The following is an 18,989-nucleotide window of genomic DNA, read 5'->3' as shown; positions in this document are numbered from 1 at the left end:
CTCGAAGCTATGTGTAGAACTTTAGCCGGTAAATAAAATTCTGGTGAAAAAAAAAAAAACCTTGAGCAGGAAGCCTTAATAAGAACTTAAACTTGGTTCGGGTAATTATAAAATATAAAAAGGAAAAAAATAGTATTAATTAGAAAATAAAATAAAGAAAAGTTTTAATTTCATGTTTTGATAATTTAAAGGAAAAAGACAAAAATGATATCATGACTAAAACCACACTTACCCAATGTTCCGTATAAAAAAAGTCTCCCAACTTTTTCATGTTGATGACTTTTTTTTTTTTTGTTATTTTTTGCATATTCAACTTTTATTATGTAAATTCATTTTAAGAATATATAAGATCATAAAGGTTCTACATCAATAATAACTCTTTCTTATTTTCGTAGAATTCATCATAATTCATAATTGTCAAATAAACGATACAGCATCACTAGCAATAAAAAAATAAATAGATACTAATCTTATTTGAGTCATAAGCTATTATATATTGATCTAATTTTAAGTACTTTTTTATTAAAAAATTGTAGCGTTCAAACATGTATGTTGGCAGTTTTGTTTTATGCTATGTTAGACTTGGGAGGAGTTTTGTCGTACATGGGATTGAAAAAGATAAAAAATAAATAAAAATATTGGGTGCAGTGAATGGGTAGGTTGTTGGGAAAAAAATAAAATGTGAAGGTGACGGTCAGTATTGACTATTGAGTAACTAACTATTACGAGTAAAAGATAGTAAAAAAATAAGTAAAAAAAATTTATTTTATTTTGTTACTAGTAAGGACAAAACAAAAATTAACTTATTTAAAAAATTTGAGACAAAAGAGATAATTACCAATTATCCTATTCTTCCATTTCAAATCTTTTCAATTTTATTTTTATTTTTTTTATAAAAGAGAGCCAAAACCCTATTCAAATTTCAAAGGGTTAGATTATTTATTTTTCTTCTATAAATCGTCTCATCTTATTCGGGTTTGTTTGGTTAGCAGGCTAGAAAGGAAAAGAATTTTTTTAAAAAAAAAAATAAAAATAGTGGAGACAAATAAGTAAAAAGAATTATTTTATTTTGTTACTAGTAAGGGCAAACCAAAATTCACTTATTTAAAAAAATCAAGATAAAGAAGATAATTACCAACTATGGTATCCTTTCATTTCAAATCTTTTCATTTTTTTAATAAAAAAAGAGCCAAAAAACTATTCAAATTTCAAAGGATTAGATTATTTTTTTTTCTTCTATACTAACCAAATTGATATTGAAAATTTATTTATTTATTTTAGTTCACTTCACTTTCTTTAACACGTAGATGCATGTTTGAAGGAAATATATATATATATATATATATATATATATATATATATATATATATATTTTTTTTCTCCTTCCCCCCCTGTGTTTTTTTTTCCTCCCCAATTGCAAAGGAACTCTGCACACCTTGGATGCTTGTTACCAAACACAACACATTTCACACAGCTAGCCAAAAAGAAAAGAAACGACCGTGGTGACTGTAATTATCATTTTACTTTTTATTTTTTATTTTTTTATCCTTCATTTAATTACACTAAAATAGTAGAGTAATTAACTTTCCATTTATATTAATATACCCCTCTCTCTATCTGTCTCTCTCTTTCTTTTCTGGATGTTTATTACTATTCATGTCAAGAAGGAGCAACAAGAGAGAGAGCGCTATCGTTTTTACGGCCGCCTGAACACTCTCTCTTTCTCTCTCTAGAACTCTTCCTCTGTTTAATCTATCGATCATCTAAAAAGGTGAGATTATTTCATTAACTTTGCTTCAGTGTTCCGCTTGACTTTTTCTGATTCTCTTTTTCTATTGTTCGCATATTTTTATATTTGTTTCTATTTTCGATTGCGTTTTCCACATGGAATTATTTTCAGTGGTTTCGTAGATACGTTTTAAAGTTGAATTTGTTGATGTTTAACGCAAGAAGCACCTAATTAAATAAAAAATTTGTGATACTTTATCCCTTGGAAGTTTGTGTAACTGGCAAATTTTGCTAAAAGGAAAGTAATTGACCGATTTCAAGAACTCGAACGTGCTATAACTTAATTAGCTGTTGTTTAGTTCAGAATTCTTTATGTTTCGAATTTTGTGATTCCGGGTGAGAATATTCAACTACCTGTAAATAATTATAATTGTGATATTAACATCCATGTAATGTTTCAACTTCAGAAACTGTAGAACGAAGCTCAATCAAAGTAACATGGGTTGTATTCAGTCTCTTTTTAAGCATTGTACCTGCTACAGTAGTAAAAAGCTCAATCAAGGACCATAAATCCCTTCATATTTTATCAGGAAACCCCCTTGCTTGCAATAACTGTTGAAATTACTCATGACAGCTAATTGGATCAAAGATGTTAGTAGACATTTCGGAGATAAAAGTGAAATAGAAAGAATTTAGTTTAGTGTTGAGATTATGGCGGGGAAGGGGTGGTGTGTGGGGAAAAATCCGGAAATGGCATTTTTCTTTTGGTTGATATATGACATTAGGTGCAAAAATGTACGTGAAAAGGATTGCAATGTGCATCTCGAGTGCATTTCACAGTTAAGAGGCATAACCATTAGGTTTGTGCTTGAGGTGTTACCTCATGTCACAATTTTCAATTTCTTGTTGATTTAACAAGATTTTGGATACCCACCTCTAGTTGCAAGTGTAGTTGTTTTAGGATGGCTCGGAACTTAGTATTTCCGTAGCATTTTAAACTGTCATGCAAGCGGTAGTCCCCTTATGATTTTGATTATATCAGGCATGGCTTATCATTTATGCTTATCTTAGCAGGAGAGGAAATTTTAAGCATGGCAAAGAATGAAGAATCAGCTAGCCTTAGTTGGGGTACTTTATTCTTCACACAGACTACAGAGGATGTCGCAAGAGCTGTTGCTGCTGCAACTGCAGCTGCTACCCCTGTTCGTTCACCACGACCATCAGTGGTATTTTCATCAAAAGATGACAGCAGCAACAGCCAACTTCAGAAAATTCAGCACCATGTTTCTAGAATACTAAATGGCTTCTCACAACCTTCTGAAGTCAAAAGTGGAACCTACAACCCAGAAGTGCTAACTAGCCAAAAGCGTCAATGGACAAGTTATCAGTTGCAATCCCTGGTATGCTCCTTTTGGTCCTCCTAACTCATTTCTTTAGAAATAACTTCTTATGTTAATCTTGCTTTGCAACTTTTTCTGTCTTGCTTATAAGTCATTGTGATTTGATTTCAAAATCTAGTGCTTAATTTGAATTGCAATTGCTCTTAGAAAAACAGAAGTTGAGATAAGTAGTGCAATCTGAGTTTGAGTCTGCTCAGTTTGACATCAAAGGTCATTCTACAGTGCTATTCCCACCTACGTGGGGTGCTGGGAGGGAGACTAGAGAGAGAGACTTTGCCTTTGGCATTGTTTGCACTAACTGGCTGCTCTGGATATCGAATACTTAATATTCTGGGTGTTTTGAAATCTATCGATATAGAGATGTCTGGATGCGAGACTTTATATACCATTTCCCCTTCATATAGAATTGAGATGTCATTATAAAAAGAAATTTCTATTCTTTGTGTAAGCGTATAAATTATTTTTATTTTATTATGCAGGATCATAGGTCTTTAAAAGAACCATCAAAGCTATTTGAGAGCATAGTAGTTGTTGGAATTCATCCTAATTGTGATATTCAAGCACTTCAAAAGCAGTACCTCGCAAGAAAGTCTGAAGGTTCTGGGAAATTTCGAAGTGATCTTAGTCGTCAGCATCAATCGAATACAGAACCTAACCTTGAACCGCAGGTGCTGATTCTTTATATTCAGATTGTTGCGCATGCTAGCATTTAGACCAGAGGGAATGTTTTAATTATGAGAAATGGTTTTTCATTTTCAGGTTTTATTTGTTTACCCACCTGACAAGCAGCTACCACTTGAACATAAGGATCTCCTTTCATTTTGCTTCCCTGGAGGCCTGGAGGTTGGGTGTCTATATATAATAAGTTATTTTCTTCAATTCATTGATGAATTATTTTATTCTGAAAAAGGTTCTAAGTGCTTATTTTCAGTTGTGTCCCATGGTTGGTTATGGACATTGTGGATTCATAAACTTTAATTACATATAATATATCTAGTTGTTCTCTTCTGTGGTTTGTAGTTCAAGAAAACAAATTTTAATTGATTTCAAAGTTAAAATTAGTATCATTAGTCTAGAGATATCAAAAGAAAAAAAGGAGGGATTTGTCTATCAGATGGGGCACAAACAATTCACAAATGAATTTTATTGGCCCTCACATATTACTATCTAATCATAAACAAGGGAATGCGACCTACACTTTAATCACTTTTTTTAATCAGGGCACTGGACCCCAAATTTATAATGAATTAATGGGCTTGGATATTCAATTTATTATCTTATTCTCTCTACTATATTATCTTATCCCTTATACAATATTTTCCATATACTTGACTCATTTGAGATATTTACCTATGCTTATATTGTCTCTTCATCTACATATTTGCCATCATTTAACATGGATACAATCTTTTAAATGTCGGTATACATGATTTTAGGTTCATGCTGTTGAGAGAACTCCTTCAATGAGTGACTTGAATGAAATACTTTTTGGGCAGGTACATTGCAGTCTCCCACATTTTATTATTATATGAAATTTTCTTTACTTTAATTTACCTTCTTAATTAGTTATAATTTTTTAATTTTATTGTCTCATTTCTACGTAATTCTGGTGTTAATTAGATTTCGACATAGATTTGATATAAAACAGAGTGAAGTTGTCAAGTCCATGGTTGTTAAAATCCCGATTCGGATCGTCCCGATCCATCCAAAATCGCTGGGAAGTAGAATCTCATAGGATCGCACGATCCTACCGATTCTACTAAATAGTGTTATTTTTGTTCTTCTTCACAATTTATTTGGGCCTAGAATTCATTTTGGACAAATAAAGTTAATCATTTTAAATATAAAGTTCAACTCTTAGCCTAATTACATTAAAAAATTAAAAATAAAAAACAAAAATCAAAGACCCAACGTCAAATGTAGAGATGATCCAACTTTGAATTTCAAAGGTATGGTTCAAAACTTCAAAAATTTGTTCTTTTTTGTTTTATTCTTCTTGATTTATCTTTTCATCTTTCTTTTTCAGTACAAGAACAGAGAGAATTCTATTTTTCCACCTAAATAAAGAGAGACTTCATTTTTTTTTTGTTGTCCTTTCTATCTCTATTTTGTTCCTATTATTTACCCAAAAAGTAAACTTTTCAACTAAATTGCTCAGACAATTAGGCAACTAAATTGTACTTTCTCTCTCTACTTCTTTGTTCCCTTTTTCTATTTGTTTAAGCTTTAGTTTAATTTCTGTGAGATTCTGCTTGATTGTTATGCTGATGTTTTTGTTGAAATCAAGAAATTGATTTTAAGTGTTTCTCATGTGTCTTAGTATCTTTTAATGTTAATTGGTTTTGCTAGAGTGTTTAATGTGGCTATATCGAAAATATTTGATTAAGAAAGTTAGTTCTATCTAGATTCGATCCTATGGACCCCTCATTGATCCTACATAGAAAGCCGATCCTAACAACCTTGGTCAAGTCTTCACTGTGTGGAACTCATATGACTGTCAAAACACCTTTCTTTTTACGAAGAATACTTCTCTATTTAAAATTATCATTATTTGCCTTTGCAACTGGTGATATAATGTGCAAAATTGAAACAACTTTATAATTATATAATCTGTTTCTTGTGAGAAAATGATCTCAGTAAGCATTCTGCTATTTTTTCAGGATCACCTTAAACAAAGTGATCTGTCGTTCGTATTCCGGTTACAGGTAATCTATGAAATACTGTGTCACAGGCTTTCTGCTTTATATATATATATATTTATTTATTTAATTTGTGCTGTTTCTGCATTCTAGTTGAGTTTAAGATGACTTTATTTTCACTTGAAATTTCTATTTGAGATGCTAACTTTGTATTTCATGAGACAGAAAAAGGCTTCTTCTTACTTCCAAACTGTGATTGCTTTATTAATGTGGACATTATCTTTTCCATTTGCTTGTTTGGGGCGACCATTCCCTGATTGCAATGTTTCATTGTTTTCATATTTTTATTGTCTCTTAGTGGTCTAGCTTGAATGTACTTGAGTATTGTTAGGACCAGAGTACTCAAAAGTATGAAGCACTGTTGAATACGGATGGTTCATAACTTTAATTGTATTATTTTTTCAACCTTTTCAGGTTGCCTTATCGGAAACCTGGTATGCAATGACTTTGTTCTATTTTTGATATCTGTTGAAATTTTCTTCAAATTGAATTTCTTGACCTAAAAAATAGTGATTTAGCATGTCTTTAACAATCTATTTACGAAATTTATACTTGTGGAACCAGTGCTCAATTGTGAAGTGCTGCCAGCCTGCCACCATCTCCCAGGCGACCAAGTCAATGTTCTATAATTTTTGTGTTCTGCTGACTTGAGTTAGATTTCTCTTCTTCTTTGTTTTTTTTTTTTTATTTATTTTTATTTATTTTTATTTTTAATTTTCTATTAAGTGTTCTTTAAGAAAGTACTTTTGTTTATTTACAGTTAATATTCCCATTTGGCTATAAGTTCTTTGTGATTATGCTCAATTGTTATTTTAATGCATGTCATTTCCAATAAATTAATGTTTTAGTTCAAGCCTATATTGCAACCATTTTTCTAACTTATGAAAGTAACATATTTTTGCTTCAACCTTCTGCGCAAGTAGTTTTTAAGTTTTCTGAAAGACTGGGTAAGGGTGGGGGCTTGCTTTCTGGCAAGGCCAAGTTCATAAGGACTCAAATGCATGCAGAGTATCCCCTAGAGAAAGTCAATGAAGTCCTCTCGAGTCTCGAAAGGCAGCGGGACAGTAGTTTTGATTCCATTAATAGCAAAAGTACACATTCTCAGACTATTTCCTTTTTTGCAGGTTGCTGATGATTCAACTTTGTACGGTTGCTGTGTGCTAGTTGAAGAACTAGTGCAAAAACCCTCTGGCCTGATTTCCATGATTTCGGATGCACAATCTTTCCGCTCTACTTTGAGCCGCCATATATTAACCACGCGGCGGTGTTATTGCATTCTTTCAAGGCTTCCATTTTTCGAACTGCATTTTGGTGTACTGAATAGGTTTGTTAATGCTGGTTTTCAATGGAAATCTTCTCTATAATTTTTGCATGGAGTCCTGTTGCCTGCTTTAAGAGTAGCTTTTTGTATAATTATAATACGTAGGAACTTTGAGTTTGTGTTGTTTAGCTGATTTTGTATGGAAATGACTCCATTGAACTATATTCACAGATGACGGATTGTGAACATGTTCTTTCTTCTTTACTAGTATTTTGTAATGCAATTTTAGTAAATCATCTAATTGAAATTTCAGTAATGCAAATGGTATATTTTTGGTCCTTTTAACAATGAATGAATTTTGTAGGCATTATAATGAGAAGGAAGAATAATGATTTACAAACCGAGAGAAGGTGCCAACTTCGGTCGAGTATCTCAAGCCCCTTGAAGTTGGCACATTCTCACGGTGTATGTAGCACCACTCTTAGATGAAAATGTAGCATTCTTTCTGGCTTTTTTCCTCCATCTGCTCATTGGAAAATGTAATACCTAGGTTTTTGGTTCTCGAAATTTTCACTTTTAATTTTTTTTCACTTGTATTGTTTGAGAACATGTTGATAATTGTTAAAAGCATATTATTGTTTAATGTAAAAGATAAGTTCACCTACTTGAATTCAGAAACCCATCCGATTGAAGCTTTTTCCCTTGCAGAGAATTCCCTTGACTGATTTAAATAAACACATTAAGGCTGCTTAGAACCTCCCTTATATTATATTTCTCCAGAGAGGTTTATAGTGTGCTGTTTTTTGTTTAGCTGTCTGCTTGCAGTTGTTAACAGATTGTTTTTCCGGTTCTTTTTTTTGTTGAGCTGCTTTCCTTCTAGGGGTTCCCCTCTTTTTGCAATAAAATCTTACTTACCAAAAAAAAGGTTCAATTTTCTGTTCTTGTTGTCGCTTATAAAAAATCCCTTTTTCTTTTGCCTCTCTAGCATCTTCACTGAAGAAAGGTTGGAACTGTTAACAAAAGGTATTGCTAAATTAGATTTGGAACAACCTAATGAGTATTGCGAGGAAGAAATTTTAGAAGAAAATTTTGTTGGACTTTCACTGGAACAAAGGGAACTGGGCATGCTGAATGGAACAGAAGAAAATTCCCAGTTAAACAAAAGTGTTTCCACCCCTGGAAGAGTCACCGATAATGTGTGTCACCTTGAGCATCAAATACTTGAGGTGGGCTTTCACTTTTTGAAGAAAGGCATCAATGATGATGATGCTGTTGTTCTAGTTGATTCTGCAAAAGAAAAGCTTTCATCTAGAAGAAAATGTGGAGTTGCAGCACAGTTCCCTGAAGCTTGTGATAATTATGCTGATGAATCTGTAATGAACAAGCAACCAGTGGAAAGACGATTACCAAATGCTGTTTTGCCACTTCTGCGATATCAACAATATGAAAGTTCTGAATCTTCCTCCAGGTACATCCTTGTCAGTTTTCACTGTCATTGAATCAGTTCATATGTTTACTGGAGTAAGTAATATTGCGTATTGGTTAAGCATCCTCATGATTCATTTCAAGTTCAAATAAACTCTTAACTGGTGAGCGAATTTTGTAATACAATGCAGTATTACATCTGGAGTCTATGCTTTCTGAGTTTCTTCTATCCGAAACAGAAAAAAAGGAAAAAGAAAAAGAAAAAGAGAAAGACGTCAATCCACAGGGGACCCCTAAACTCATTTCAACCAAACAAAGTTTTATCTCAACTACTTCAAGACCAAAAGGTCACTAAAAATAGTGATTTTTGATATTGACGGTCCATGCTACAACATGATAGAGAGGTAGACGACGATGTAATAAATAGGGTTGGAGCAGGGTGGACAAAAAATGGAGACAAGTTGGGTTTTATGTGACAGAAAAATATCAAATAAGTTAAAAGGAAAATTCTGTAGGTTGGTTAGTGGATCAACTATTTTGTACAGAGTGGAATGTTGGGCACTAAATAGAAACAAGAACAATGTATTCATGTTGCTAAAATGAGAATGTTAAGATGGATAGTAGGAGTGATTAGAAAAGATGGGATTAATAATCAACATGTGAAGGAAAAAGTAGGAGTGGCACCTATTAGAGTGATAAAATAAGAGAAAGTAGACTTAGATGGTATGGTCATTTACAACAGGGACCCATGGATGCACCTGAAAAAAAAGGCAGATTTATTTGTATAAAATGTAAGAGACAAAGAGGCCGACCAAAACTCACTTGGGATGAAATAATTAGCCAGTCTTAAAAAAGTAAATATAATAGGATACATGGATTATAATAGAAAATAATGGAAAAACAGTATTCATGTGGCCGACCCTGTTCATATGGGATAAAGGCAAGGATGATGAAAGCTTTTTCACAACTACTTGGGGTCAGCATAAATCCTAATTTTCAATTCCGCTTTATCGGCCATAGCTTTAGTCAAATTACATGTTATCATATCTTTCCTTACTGACTCTACCCATCTTAATTTTGGTCTACCCCTTCCCATGGCATTACTCTCAATGTGATCATATCACTCTTCCTAGCTAGCACACTTGGGGGATCCCTACCGTCACTCTAATTTAAATTATGTAAAAAGTACTACTATACAAATTTGGTAGTCGATAGTGAACCAATCACAATATACATTTTCCTTTTGGTGTAAGGTAAAGGTACAAAGAATGTGCTTTCACCTTTAATATAGCAATTTGTGTGTGTATGTATTAAAATTAAGTTGCACCTTTTGTTCCTTGTGTCTTTCCTTTTAATATGGGCTGGAGTCTTGGAGATATGGTGCAAGAAAACCACAATATCAGAATTAACGTTTGCCTCCTATTTTCTTCATGCATAAACATGTGTCAATAATGTTGAATCTGTAAACTTCTGCAATGGTAAAGAAGCTTGATATTGTTGCCTTTGTATTGCCTGTGACACTCCTCGCACGGTGGGTCCACTGACTTAATCACAGGTTAGGCGTCTTGACTAAATTAGTTTCCCTTTATTTTCTGAGATAAATCCTAGCTGAGGATTCTTTGAACTGTTAGACCTAAATTTGATACTATTTTTGGTGGAGCTGACATAGTTTATCGTGAACTGCTTTTAATATGCCATATAATTGTCCGATGCAGTTTCCAGGGCTCTCCGAGTGAAGACAGAAATTTTAGGAGTGACATTGATGAAGCAGAGATTGAAGAGGCATCCTCCTCCGGCCAGGAATATTACAGTGACCACAGTGAGATTTTTGAATGGGCTAAGGTTCGAATATTTGTTTCTGATGTTCCCATAAATATATCAAGCTCTCTGCCACATCATTCTTGTGCTTCTGGAGTTTTCTCTAGCCAATTTTCATTTACTGTTTGTTTTATCAACATTTGCAGGCAAACAACCATGGACCATTGCGAATTATATGCGAGTATTACCAGTTATGTTACCCCACAAGGGGTTCAACAATTACGTTCCATCCTTTGGAGCACCTGCAGCCTCTGGAATTTCATAGACCTCATGAAACAGTTCTACGTATTGCTGGCTCGACAATTGCTTTGGAATCATGCAGTACGAGTTTGGAATTAGCAGAGGTGCATCTAATGATAGCTAAACTAATCCCTCCCCCTTCCCACTTTTTTTTTTTTTAAATTATTAATTTATCCTATTATCGTGTCTTTATAGTTGGTTTTTTTCTTTCAGACAATGTCTGTCTTCTGTATCTTACACTACTGATTTTTATAGGTACACAGTATGCTCATGGTGGAGGAAGAGGCAACTGCTTTATCTGTATGGGCGATTTCTTGCTTATGTGGCTCCTTGCGACTTGAGAATGTAAGTTTTTGCGCTATGCAGAGGCATTTCTTCTGAGAGGAAACCATTTTTCCCAAGTATATTCAGGGGAAAGTTTTGTTGTATTACTGTTTACCATTCCCTAGATTTTTGTCAGTATGTGATCCACTTGCCAGAAATAGGTACCTATATCTTTTTCATCGCTATTCATAAAAAAGCAGAACTTTTGATGTAGTGATGCTGGCATTTGAAAGTTTCATCTGTAACTATGGATTTTTGGGGCTTAATTATTGAAAGAGGGGGACTGAGGGGATGTTAGTAGTTATTGCTACAACATTTAACTATATCTAGTGAGTGAAAGGTTGAGTTTGATCATCAGATGTTGAAACCTACTTGTTGTACTTTGAATGTTCTGTTTCAGTAATTTTACAGTGATAGAAATTTTCTTCACCCTCAACATGATCTTATTTGGATTAGGTTCTCTCCGTCATAGTTCTGCCAGATCCCCCTTTCCCTTATCGTGGTCACTACATATTCTGGCAACTTATAGTGGAACCCTTTTTTTTCAGGAAACTCACACGTCCACTTTGTCCCTATAGGGACTTGAACCCTTGACCTTCTACTTCAGAAGGTGAGGAAGTACTACTAGGTTACGACCCTTGGTAGAGAAATTTTCCTTCTTGTTTTCTACTTTTGGAAAGAGAAAACCACAATCTCTTGCCCTCCCTCTTGTTTTTGTACTGCCTTCAACATGGACACATAAACTACTTCAAAGTCACCGGATCTCCTTTGTTATCTACTGTGCTGACAAAAGAAGCTGAAAGGTGACGTGACCTTGTCAGTTGGATTCAGTGAGAGTTCTGCTTTACCTTGTATCGAAAGATAATTGTGCTTGTTTTGTTGAGTCCCATTTATTGAAACTTTAGTAACTTCAATCTGCATTACCCTATATTGATTGTCTACAGTGTTTACACGAAGGGTGAATAAGGTTCTGAGTTGTTGATTCTCCTTGTGCTTACAGGTGTTAACATTGTTAGCTGGGGCTCTGCTTGAAAAGCAAATTGTGGTTGTTTGTTCAAATTTGGTATGTATAACCACTCACATCACATTGATCATGGTTTTGTGCAGATGAATTATCTCTGCACCTTAAGTTTAATTCTAATATTGGCAAATACCCAAGAATGGTTGGTCCCTCTGTCCCAAAAGTTGTAGGTACCCATTAACTACTATCTTGGCTTAGTAGCACCTGGGGGCTACTATTGATCTGACGCCTGGTGTCCCTTGAAAGAAATAATACTAAACAGAAGGCACCTAAACCTTAGGATTTTATTTAATTTCTTTTTGGATTTTAATTTGTTTCATATACAGGGAATATTGTCTGCATCAGTCTTATCAATAATTCCTCTAATTCGGCCCTATCAGTGGCAGAGCTTATTAGTGCCGGTACTGTTCCTTTCTTTTCTGTAAGAATTTTCATTCTACTTTCAGAAAACAGTTGCTTTGTGGGCAGTTTTATCACTGTTAAGACTGTCCTTTTGGGTCATGATTTTGATTTGACTATACATGACCTTCCAGGTTTTGCCAAATGACATTCTGGAATTCTTGGATGCACCTGTCCCATACATAGTAAGTTCTGCAATAGTATCTGAAAGCATGAATTTTAGGTGGGAGCATTACAGGAAAATGCATATGCAAATTTTGATGTTTCAACTTTCAATTACTCGTTTGTTCTTATCTTACATGCTCTTCAACAGTATGTGAAATACAACTGTTGGACATATGACATTTGGACAAGGGTGTGGGATATGAATCCAGCACATTTGGTCGACATTTTCCTTTAAAAATCATATCCAACAATTTGCTTCAAAATGAGTTAAATGCCTGTTTTTTTTTTTCCATAAATAGTTCAATGCCTATTTTGAACACCTTGTTACATAAAATGTTATTTACTATAGCAAGAGACTGTAAATATTAAATAATATGAATCTTTAACAGTGTCCCTATGTAATTCTATTTGGGGATTTGACACATCTTATGCTCGGACACATACTTACACCTGACGCACATACTTTAGTTCGCGTAATATATTGCTCTCTTCTTGCAATAAGATTTTGGGGTCGTTTGGTAATGTTTTTATTTCCTATTTCTTGTTTCCAAAAGGCCAAAAAACAGAAATAGGTAGAATAAACATGTTTGGTAACCTTATTTCTATTTTTAAAATTTGGAAACATGTTTCTCAAAAGCCCAATTTTTAAGAACAAAAAAAAGTTGTTTCCACTTGTTTCTAACCAAAAAACGGATTCATATTCCAACTTATTTCCAACTTATTTGCATATTAGTAGCAGCAGAGATCCCAAACTGAACTGTCTCTTCTTCATCACTCACGTTCTCTTCGAGCCCTCATCTAATCTCAGTCTTCATCACTCACGATCACGATGACAACTATCAAGTTCTCTCTCTCTCTTCTCCCTCCTCCTCCTTGTACACAATTTTTTTTTCAAGCACGACCAATTGAGTTTGTCTCTCTCTCTCTTTCTCACGCTCAATTGCAAGTTCTCTCTATCACTGTATTTGATTTTCTGTTTTTCATTGTGATTGACCCTAGAAATTGGGCCAAATCAAAAGCTGAAAGATAAACACTTGATTCATTAAATACACACACACACACACACACACACATATATCTAGCAAACATCTTTTCGTCTTTATTTATCCCTTTTTTGCTCTCTCTGTGTAAATTTTATTCTGAGTGTTTGATGCATGATATTCTCATCTAAAAACTGCCATTGAGTTTATACATAAACACATGCATAATATCCTATTGAGATGAAATGGCTTGTGCATGGGACAGTTTTAAGGGATTGTTACCAGTAAATGATGTTGAATCAATCAACACAGAATTTTGAGGGATGCCATCAACACAGAATTTTGAAGGAAGCCTTGTTAAGGACAATCAAGAAACAAGAAACATAAACAAATACATTACCAAATATGTTTAGTGTTTCCTATTTAGAAAATTCAAATAACAAATGAATGTTACCAAACACTGATTCTCATTTTAGGAAAAATACTTAGAAACAGAAATATATAGAAATAGAAAATGAGAAACACGTAAACATAAACGTTACCAAACGACTCCTTAGCTTTTCTTTTCTTATCAATAATCCTACTTTAGTTGAGAATGCTTGATAACAAAGCAGATACATGACAATGTGGGATGTTATAAATGCTGGTATTAGTTGTCTGTGTGTGTGTACAAAAATATGTAAAAATACATGTTGCATTTACTTTATTAATGATGATGCTTCAGTTGATTCCATCATGTAGCATTGGATATGCATCTTTGAGCTTAACTTTTGTTTTATCTGGAATATGAAAAGTACATGCGTTATGGATGTTTTTTGCCTTTTAGGTTTCTGGGATTAGTCATTTCTGTAATCATGTTCTATGGTTGTACCTTTTTTAGTTATTTGCAATTTATCTACTATCAAGGATTATTTTGACCCTTTTTTTTTTTTTTTCCCTACTAAATAGGTTGGTGTGAAGAACAAAACAATTGAACTCCAGTCAAAGTTAACGAATGTCATTCTGGTTGATGAAAACAAGAACCAGGTGGGTTCTCATAGTAGTTGAATTGTCTCATTGTAGGAACACATTCTTTTAATCATGATTGTTTAACAATGCATTTACGGGAAAGATATCATACTAAATCTTTTGTAATACAATTTGTAACAAAATTATCACTCACCTATATTAAGAAAGTACCAAAGCATTTCTATTTCTGGCTTGGACCCAAATTGATGTAGGATGATACTCCAATGATTTTGGCAGTACTACAAAATGAAGAATAAAGGTTCCCACAGTTGATTTTATAGTGGCCTAGGCTATGAAAAGCTATTAAATTTATGTATAAGCAGTGCAAATTTCTTTTAGGCTTTATGGATGGCAAGGGGTTTGAATTGGCTATGTTTTTTGATGTGTTTGGTTGCTGAAAATTCAGAATAATTTTACTGAAAATTCTGTAGAGCAGTTATTTATGATTTTTGGATGTTAGATTGTAGGAAAAATGATAATGGGTAGGGTTAGGGTCAGTTAGGATTTGATTGACTAGAGTTTTAGTAATGGACAAGAAGGGTTATGGGTTGTTCTGGGACGACTCCTATGCTGTTAACAATAACTTTTGCTCTTCTTGGGTTTGAGGTAAATAGGGTTGAATATTTGGTGAAGAAAATGATTAGGCTTATTAAAATAGGATTCTGGGATTAAAAAGGTGTAATCACAAATATAGAAGTCTAGAAAATTTAAAGTAAAGTAAAAGAAGAAAGTAGAAGCCACTTGTAGATTCCTTAAACATCACACCTAGTGTTAAAAATGATCATCATCCTGTTTCAAGATATCTTCTAAAGTTTCAGAAATTCTCGAACTGATCTCCATTGAAGTTAAAAGATTACATGGGTATATAGAGTTTTTGTGGTTTTTATTTTTATCCTCTTAAAAATAAGAATTTAATTAAGAACTTCGTAAAACCTATATAAACCAACCAAATTCCATTTTAAAGTAAATTGATCCAAAATATGCTTATGGACCGTTAACACATCCCATGCCAGCAAATACCATTAATTCCGAAACATAAGAAAACATAAATAAAACCTAGTTAAAGAAATATAAAATAAGACTTGACGCAAACTAAAACTTGATTGTAAGGGGTCGCAATTGAGTCCCGGTCATCGCAATTGAGAAATCAGAAGACAATTCTGCCTTTGTTAATTGTTTTCTATCGTATAGATCATTTGTTGACTATTTCTTCAGACATGACGAACAAATAATGAGATAAAGGATTACTTGCTCACCTTCATAGCACAGAAAGTGCCAGTTTATCTTGCCATAAGCTTTTCCTGAATCAACTTTAATAGCTAAACCCCCACTTCCTTTTCTTTTACTTTCTCCGAATCAACTTTAACACTTTGATGAAGTGCCTATATGCTTTTGCTTCTTTCATTTTGTTTGTCTGGTTCCTATTTGTTACATATGAGATCATCTAGTTTACTCTTTCAAGCTAAGTTATCTGATATATATTCTCGTTGCATGAGGCAATAGGTGAGGTCACCATCAATACCGCAACTACCACAACATAAGGAGTTATTTTCATCCTTGAGTCCTTACCATGCAAAACTAGTGGGAGAAGGTTACTTGGGGAGAAAAAGGCCAGTGTATGAATGTACAGATGTGCAGGTATGTTCTAGTACTAGAAGCCTTTCATCCTAATTTTTTTTTTCTCAACACTCAATCCTATAATTTTTAAGTATTGTGATAATTGGTTTGAGGCCGTAGTTTCAAACGAAGTTTTTATTTATTTAATTTATTATTTTTTATTCGAATGCTAAAATAGTATTACTATTTCATTTTTTGGTAGAATATGGCAAAAATTCAACAATAGTAATTGAAATTTTAGCATCATAAATAAAAAAGAATACACATGAGAAGAAGAAAATGTTAATTTGGAAAACTTATTACACAAAATGTGATATAAAATTCAATAAATGCACTTTTGCATTGCATTGATCCACCTTACAGCAAAAAGATCACACTGAGACAAAAAAAACTGCATAGTTCATTTGTTTCAGGTTAAGTGCAAGCTGCTTTCCTACTGGATAACTAAATCATATATAAGCTATGTCATTGTTAACTTTTCTTCTCCATCAATTTTGATATTTGGGGTCTGGAGTTTATATTTCATTTTACCAGCCTTTGTGTTGTAGGCAGTTGGCTCTCTCTCTTTTTACGCTTTGGAAACAATTGTAAAGCCTAGGGACATAATTGACTCTTTAATTCTCAGTTTTACATACCCCTTTTTTTGCGTCTATATGCTTTATGTTTCTATATTTTTATTTAATGCATCATAATTGTGGTATTCATCAAGTAATGATTCCATGATGTTGAGGGAAGCGACCTTTTCTTGAAAAAACTTTGGATCCTCTGTCAAAGAGGCGCATTTCTGTTTAGTGTCATTCCTACTTTCTTAATAATTATAACCTATTAATGAGGTCCCCTCGGTCCAGGAGGCTAGATTAAAACTGGACTTCCTCAATGTGTGACTGTATTTTTTGTTGCTTTCAAATGGTTGTTTCATGGGTATTCTTATTATTTGCAGGTTGAAGCTGCCAAGGGTTTCCTTGCAGTGTTGAGATCTTACTTGGATTCTCTTTGCTCTAATCTACGTTCTCACACAATTACAAATGTTCAGTCCAATGATGATAAGGTCTGTGTTTTGTCTCATATGGTATCTTGAGTAAAACTACTTATCAAAAAAAAAAAAAAAAAAAAAAAAAAGGAGGTATCTTGAGTAAAAAAAAATCTATTTGACTGGAACAGGATGGATTTTTTATTCTTTCTGATTTAGTGCTCTAAATTTCTGAAGGGAATGATTACCTCAGTAAAAATGTGGGAAACATGAAAATCTTCAAAACTTTTTCAGCAAGAAACATTACCATAATAAAGAAACCATTAAAAGACTAAAATACCCCGTGGGTAAACTAATTTCAAGTGTGCCCTAATATGACTATTTTAACAATAATAATGCTCTTTGAACTGGATTTTTCTGTTTTAGATATCGGTTAACAATTTCATCTTAAACTATAGGATAACTTGATTAAAATCAGAGATGTGTCCACAAGCAATAAGAATATATGAAAGTGTGTTAAGAAGCATTTTATTTGTGGTAAGCAAAGTTGATAGAAAACATGTGCAGTTCATTTTATAGGTTTACGATTGCTATTATCTATATGGAAAAGTAATCAAGTTCCTTGGCCTTCTGCATAGAATCCCCCTAACTGCTTACACTGGAAAAGCTCTGATGTTAATTTTTTTTTGCTCCACTAGTTGTTCAAAATCAAGTGTATCTCTCAGTGAAATACCTATGGAAGTATTATTCTTACATAACATATTTAGCACACCTGATTAATTGTAAAGTATGTGAAGCATTGAGGCAATTATCTGATTGTGATTTTTCAGGTATCATTCACTTAAAGTTCTTTTTAATCTAGTTGAAGTAGTTTTTTTTAATCACCCCTCTTGCAAAGGAATTTGTGTGGTTTGATGTTTGCAGTCGTGCTGGCAAGCATGTGATTATAAATGCATAAGTAAATGTTTGCAAAGGAATTTGCATGGTTTGATGCTTGTAGTCATGCTGGCAAGCATGTGATTATAAATGCATAAATAAATGTTCTCGTCCAATATGTTGTATATGAGCACTGCTCATATTTTGGAATTGCCATCAGTATATTGTTTCGCTATAAGATAACATATTCTTATCTATGAACTTTAGGTATCATTGCTTTTGAAGGAGAGTTTCATTGAGTCATTTGCCAAGCGAGATCGACCTTTCATAAAGGTGTGTTCCTTGTGCTTCCACTGTAATGTATTTGCTTAATACAATTAAAGGTCATTTAATAACAATAATATAATGTAGCCTTTCCACAGGTTGATATACACTGCCATTTATGATGATTTGGCAAGATCTATCAACAATTTTCTTTTATATTGTTGTTATCATGCTCAGTGGTTTGCTTTTTAGTAACTAACTTGTTTCTGGGTTATCATGGACCATTTGGTTTTTCTTCCGTAAATATTATGACTCAAGTTTTTGAGAGATGAGGCTCTAGTCAATCATACCATTGTTTTGCATCACTATGCATTTGATTTCTAGTAGTGGCCCAAATGACTGCCTGTCTTGCTCTTATTGCTATTTAAATTGTACCTTTCTGGAGTAGTAAAAGTTCGAATTTTTTTTGATGTGTTACTTTTTCCTTGTATTCTGTGATACAGCTTTTCGTGGACACACAATTGTTCTCTGTACATACAGATCTTGTACTCTCTTTCTTCCAGAAGGAATAATGCTGCCATACAAGGTTGGCCTGGAAATGTATAATTTTAATAGAATGCAAGTTCTGTAATTTATAATTTTTCAGTGTAATAATATATTTTTTTTTGTGTGCGCAATAAATAGTAGTCTTCTGTTTTTTTATCCTCACTGTTCCTCTCACAGTGAACATAATAATCAAATGGACATGTTTTATAGCCCTATTGAACACCATGATTTGGATTTTTAGTGGCATG

General features: G+C 33.4%; 1 protein-coding gene across 2 annotated transcripts; it reads left to right on the top strand.

Moving 5' to 3' along the window:
* Window positions 1–1,616: 1,616 nt before the first annotated feature.
* Window positions 1,617–18,897, top strand: LOC132275988 (uncharacterized). 2 transcript variants are annotated; one of them, XM_059777228.1, is made up of 19 exons: window positions 1,617–1,771; window positions 2,803–3,128; window positions 3,608–3,796; window positions 3,888–3,971; window positions 4,565–4,624; window positions 5,789–5,833; window positions 6,952–7,151; window positions 8,074–8,556; window positions 10,229–10,355; window positions 10,478–10,675; window positions 10,827–10,916; window positions 11,896–11,958; window positions 12,243–12,317; window positions 12,450–12,500; window positions 14,409–14,486; window positions 15,972–16,106; window positions 17,026–17,133; window positions 18,199–18,264; window positions 18,699–18,897. In XM_059777228.1, the coding sequence occupies exons 2-19, from the start codon at window positions 2,820–2,822 to the stop codon at window positions 18,765–18,767; spliced, it is 2,430 nt and encodes an 809-aa protein (XP_059633211.1). In that variant the 5' UTR covers window positions 1,617–1,771; window positions 2,803–2,819; the 3' UTR covers window positions 18,768–18,897. The 2 variants fall into 2 exon arrangements, 1 of the variants encoding a protein (XP_059633211.1); XR_009470817.1 differs by lacking the exons at window positions 18,199–18,264; window positions 18,699–18,897 and having other exon boundaries at window positions 15,965–16,106.
* Window positions 18,898–18,989: the final 92 nt, after the last annotated feature.

The sequence above is a fragment of the Cornus florida genome, unplaced genomic scaffold (genome assembly GCF_030987335.1).
Source record: "Cornus florida cultivar Cherokee Brave unplaced genomic scaffold, ASM3098733v1 CherokeeBrave_3.0.0_Hap2_Chr10, whole genome shotgun sequence".
In the NCBI taxonomy this organism is placed as follows: Eukaryota; Viridiplantae; Streptophyta; class Magnoliopsida; order Cornales; family Cornaceae; genus Cornus; species Cornus florida.
This window is presented reverse-complemented; position numbering and strand designations above follow the sequence as displayed.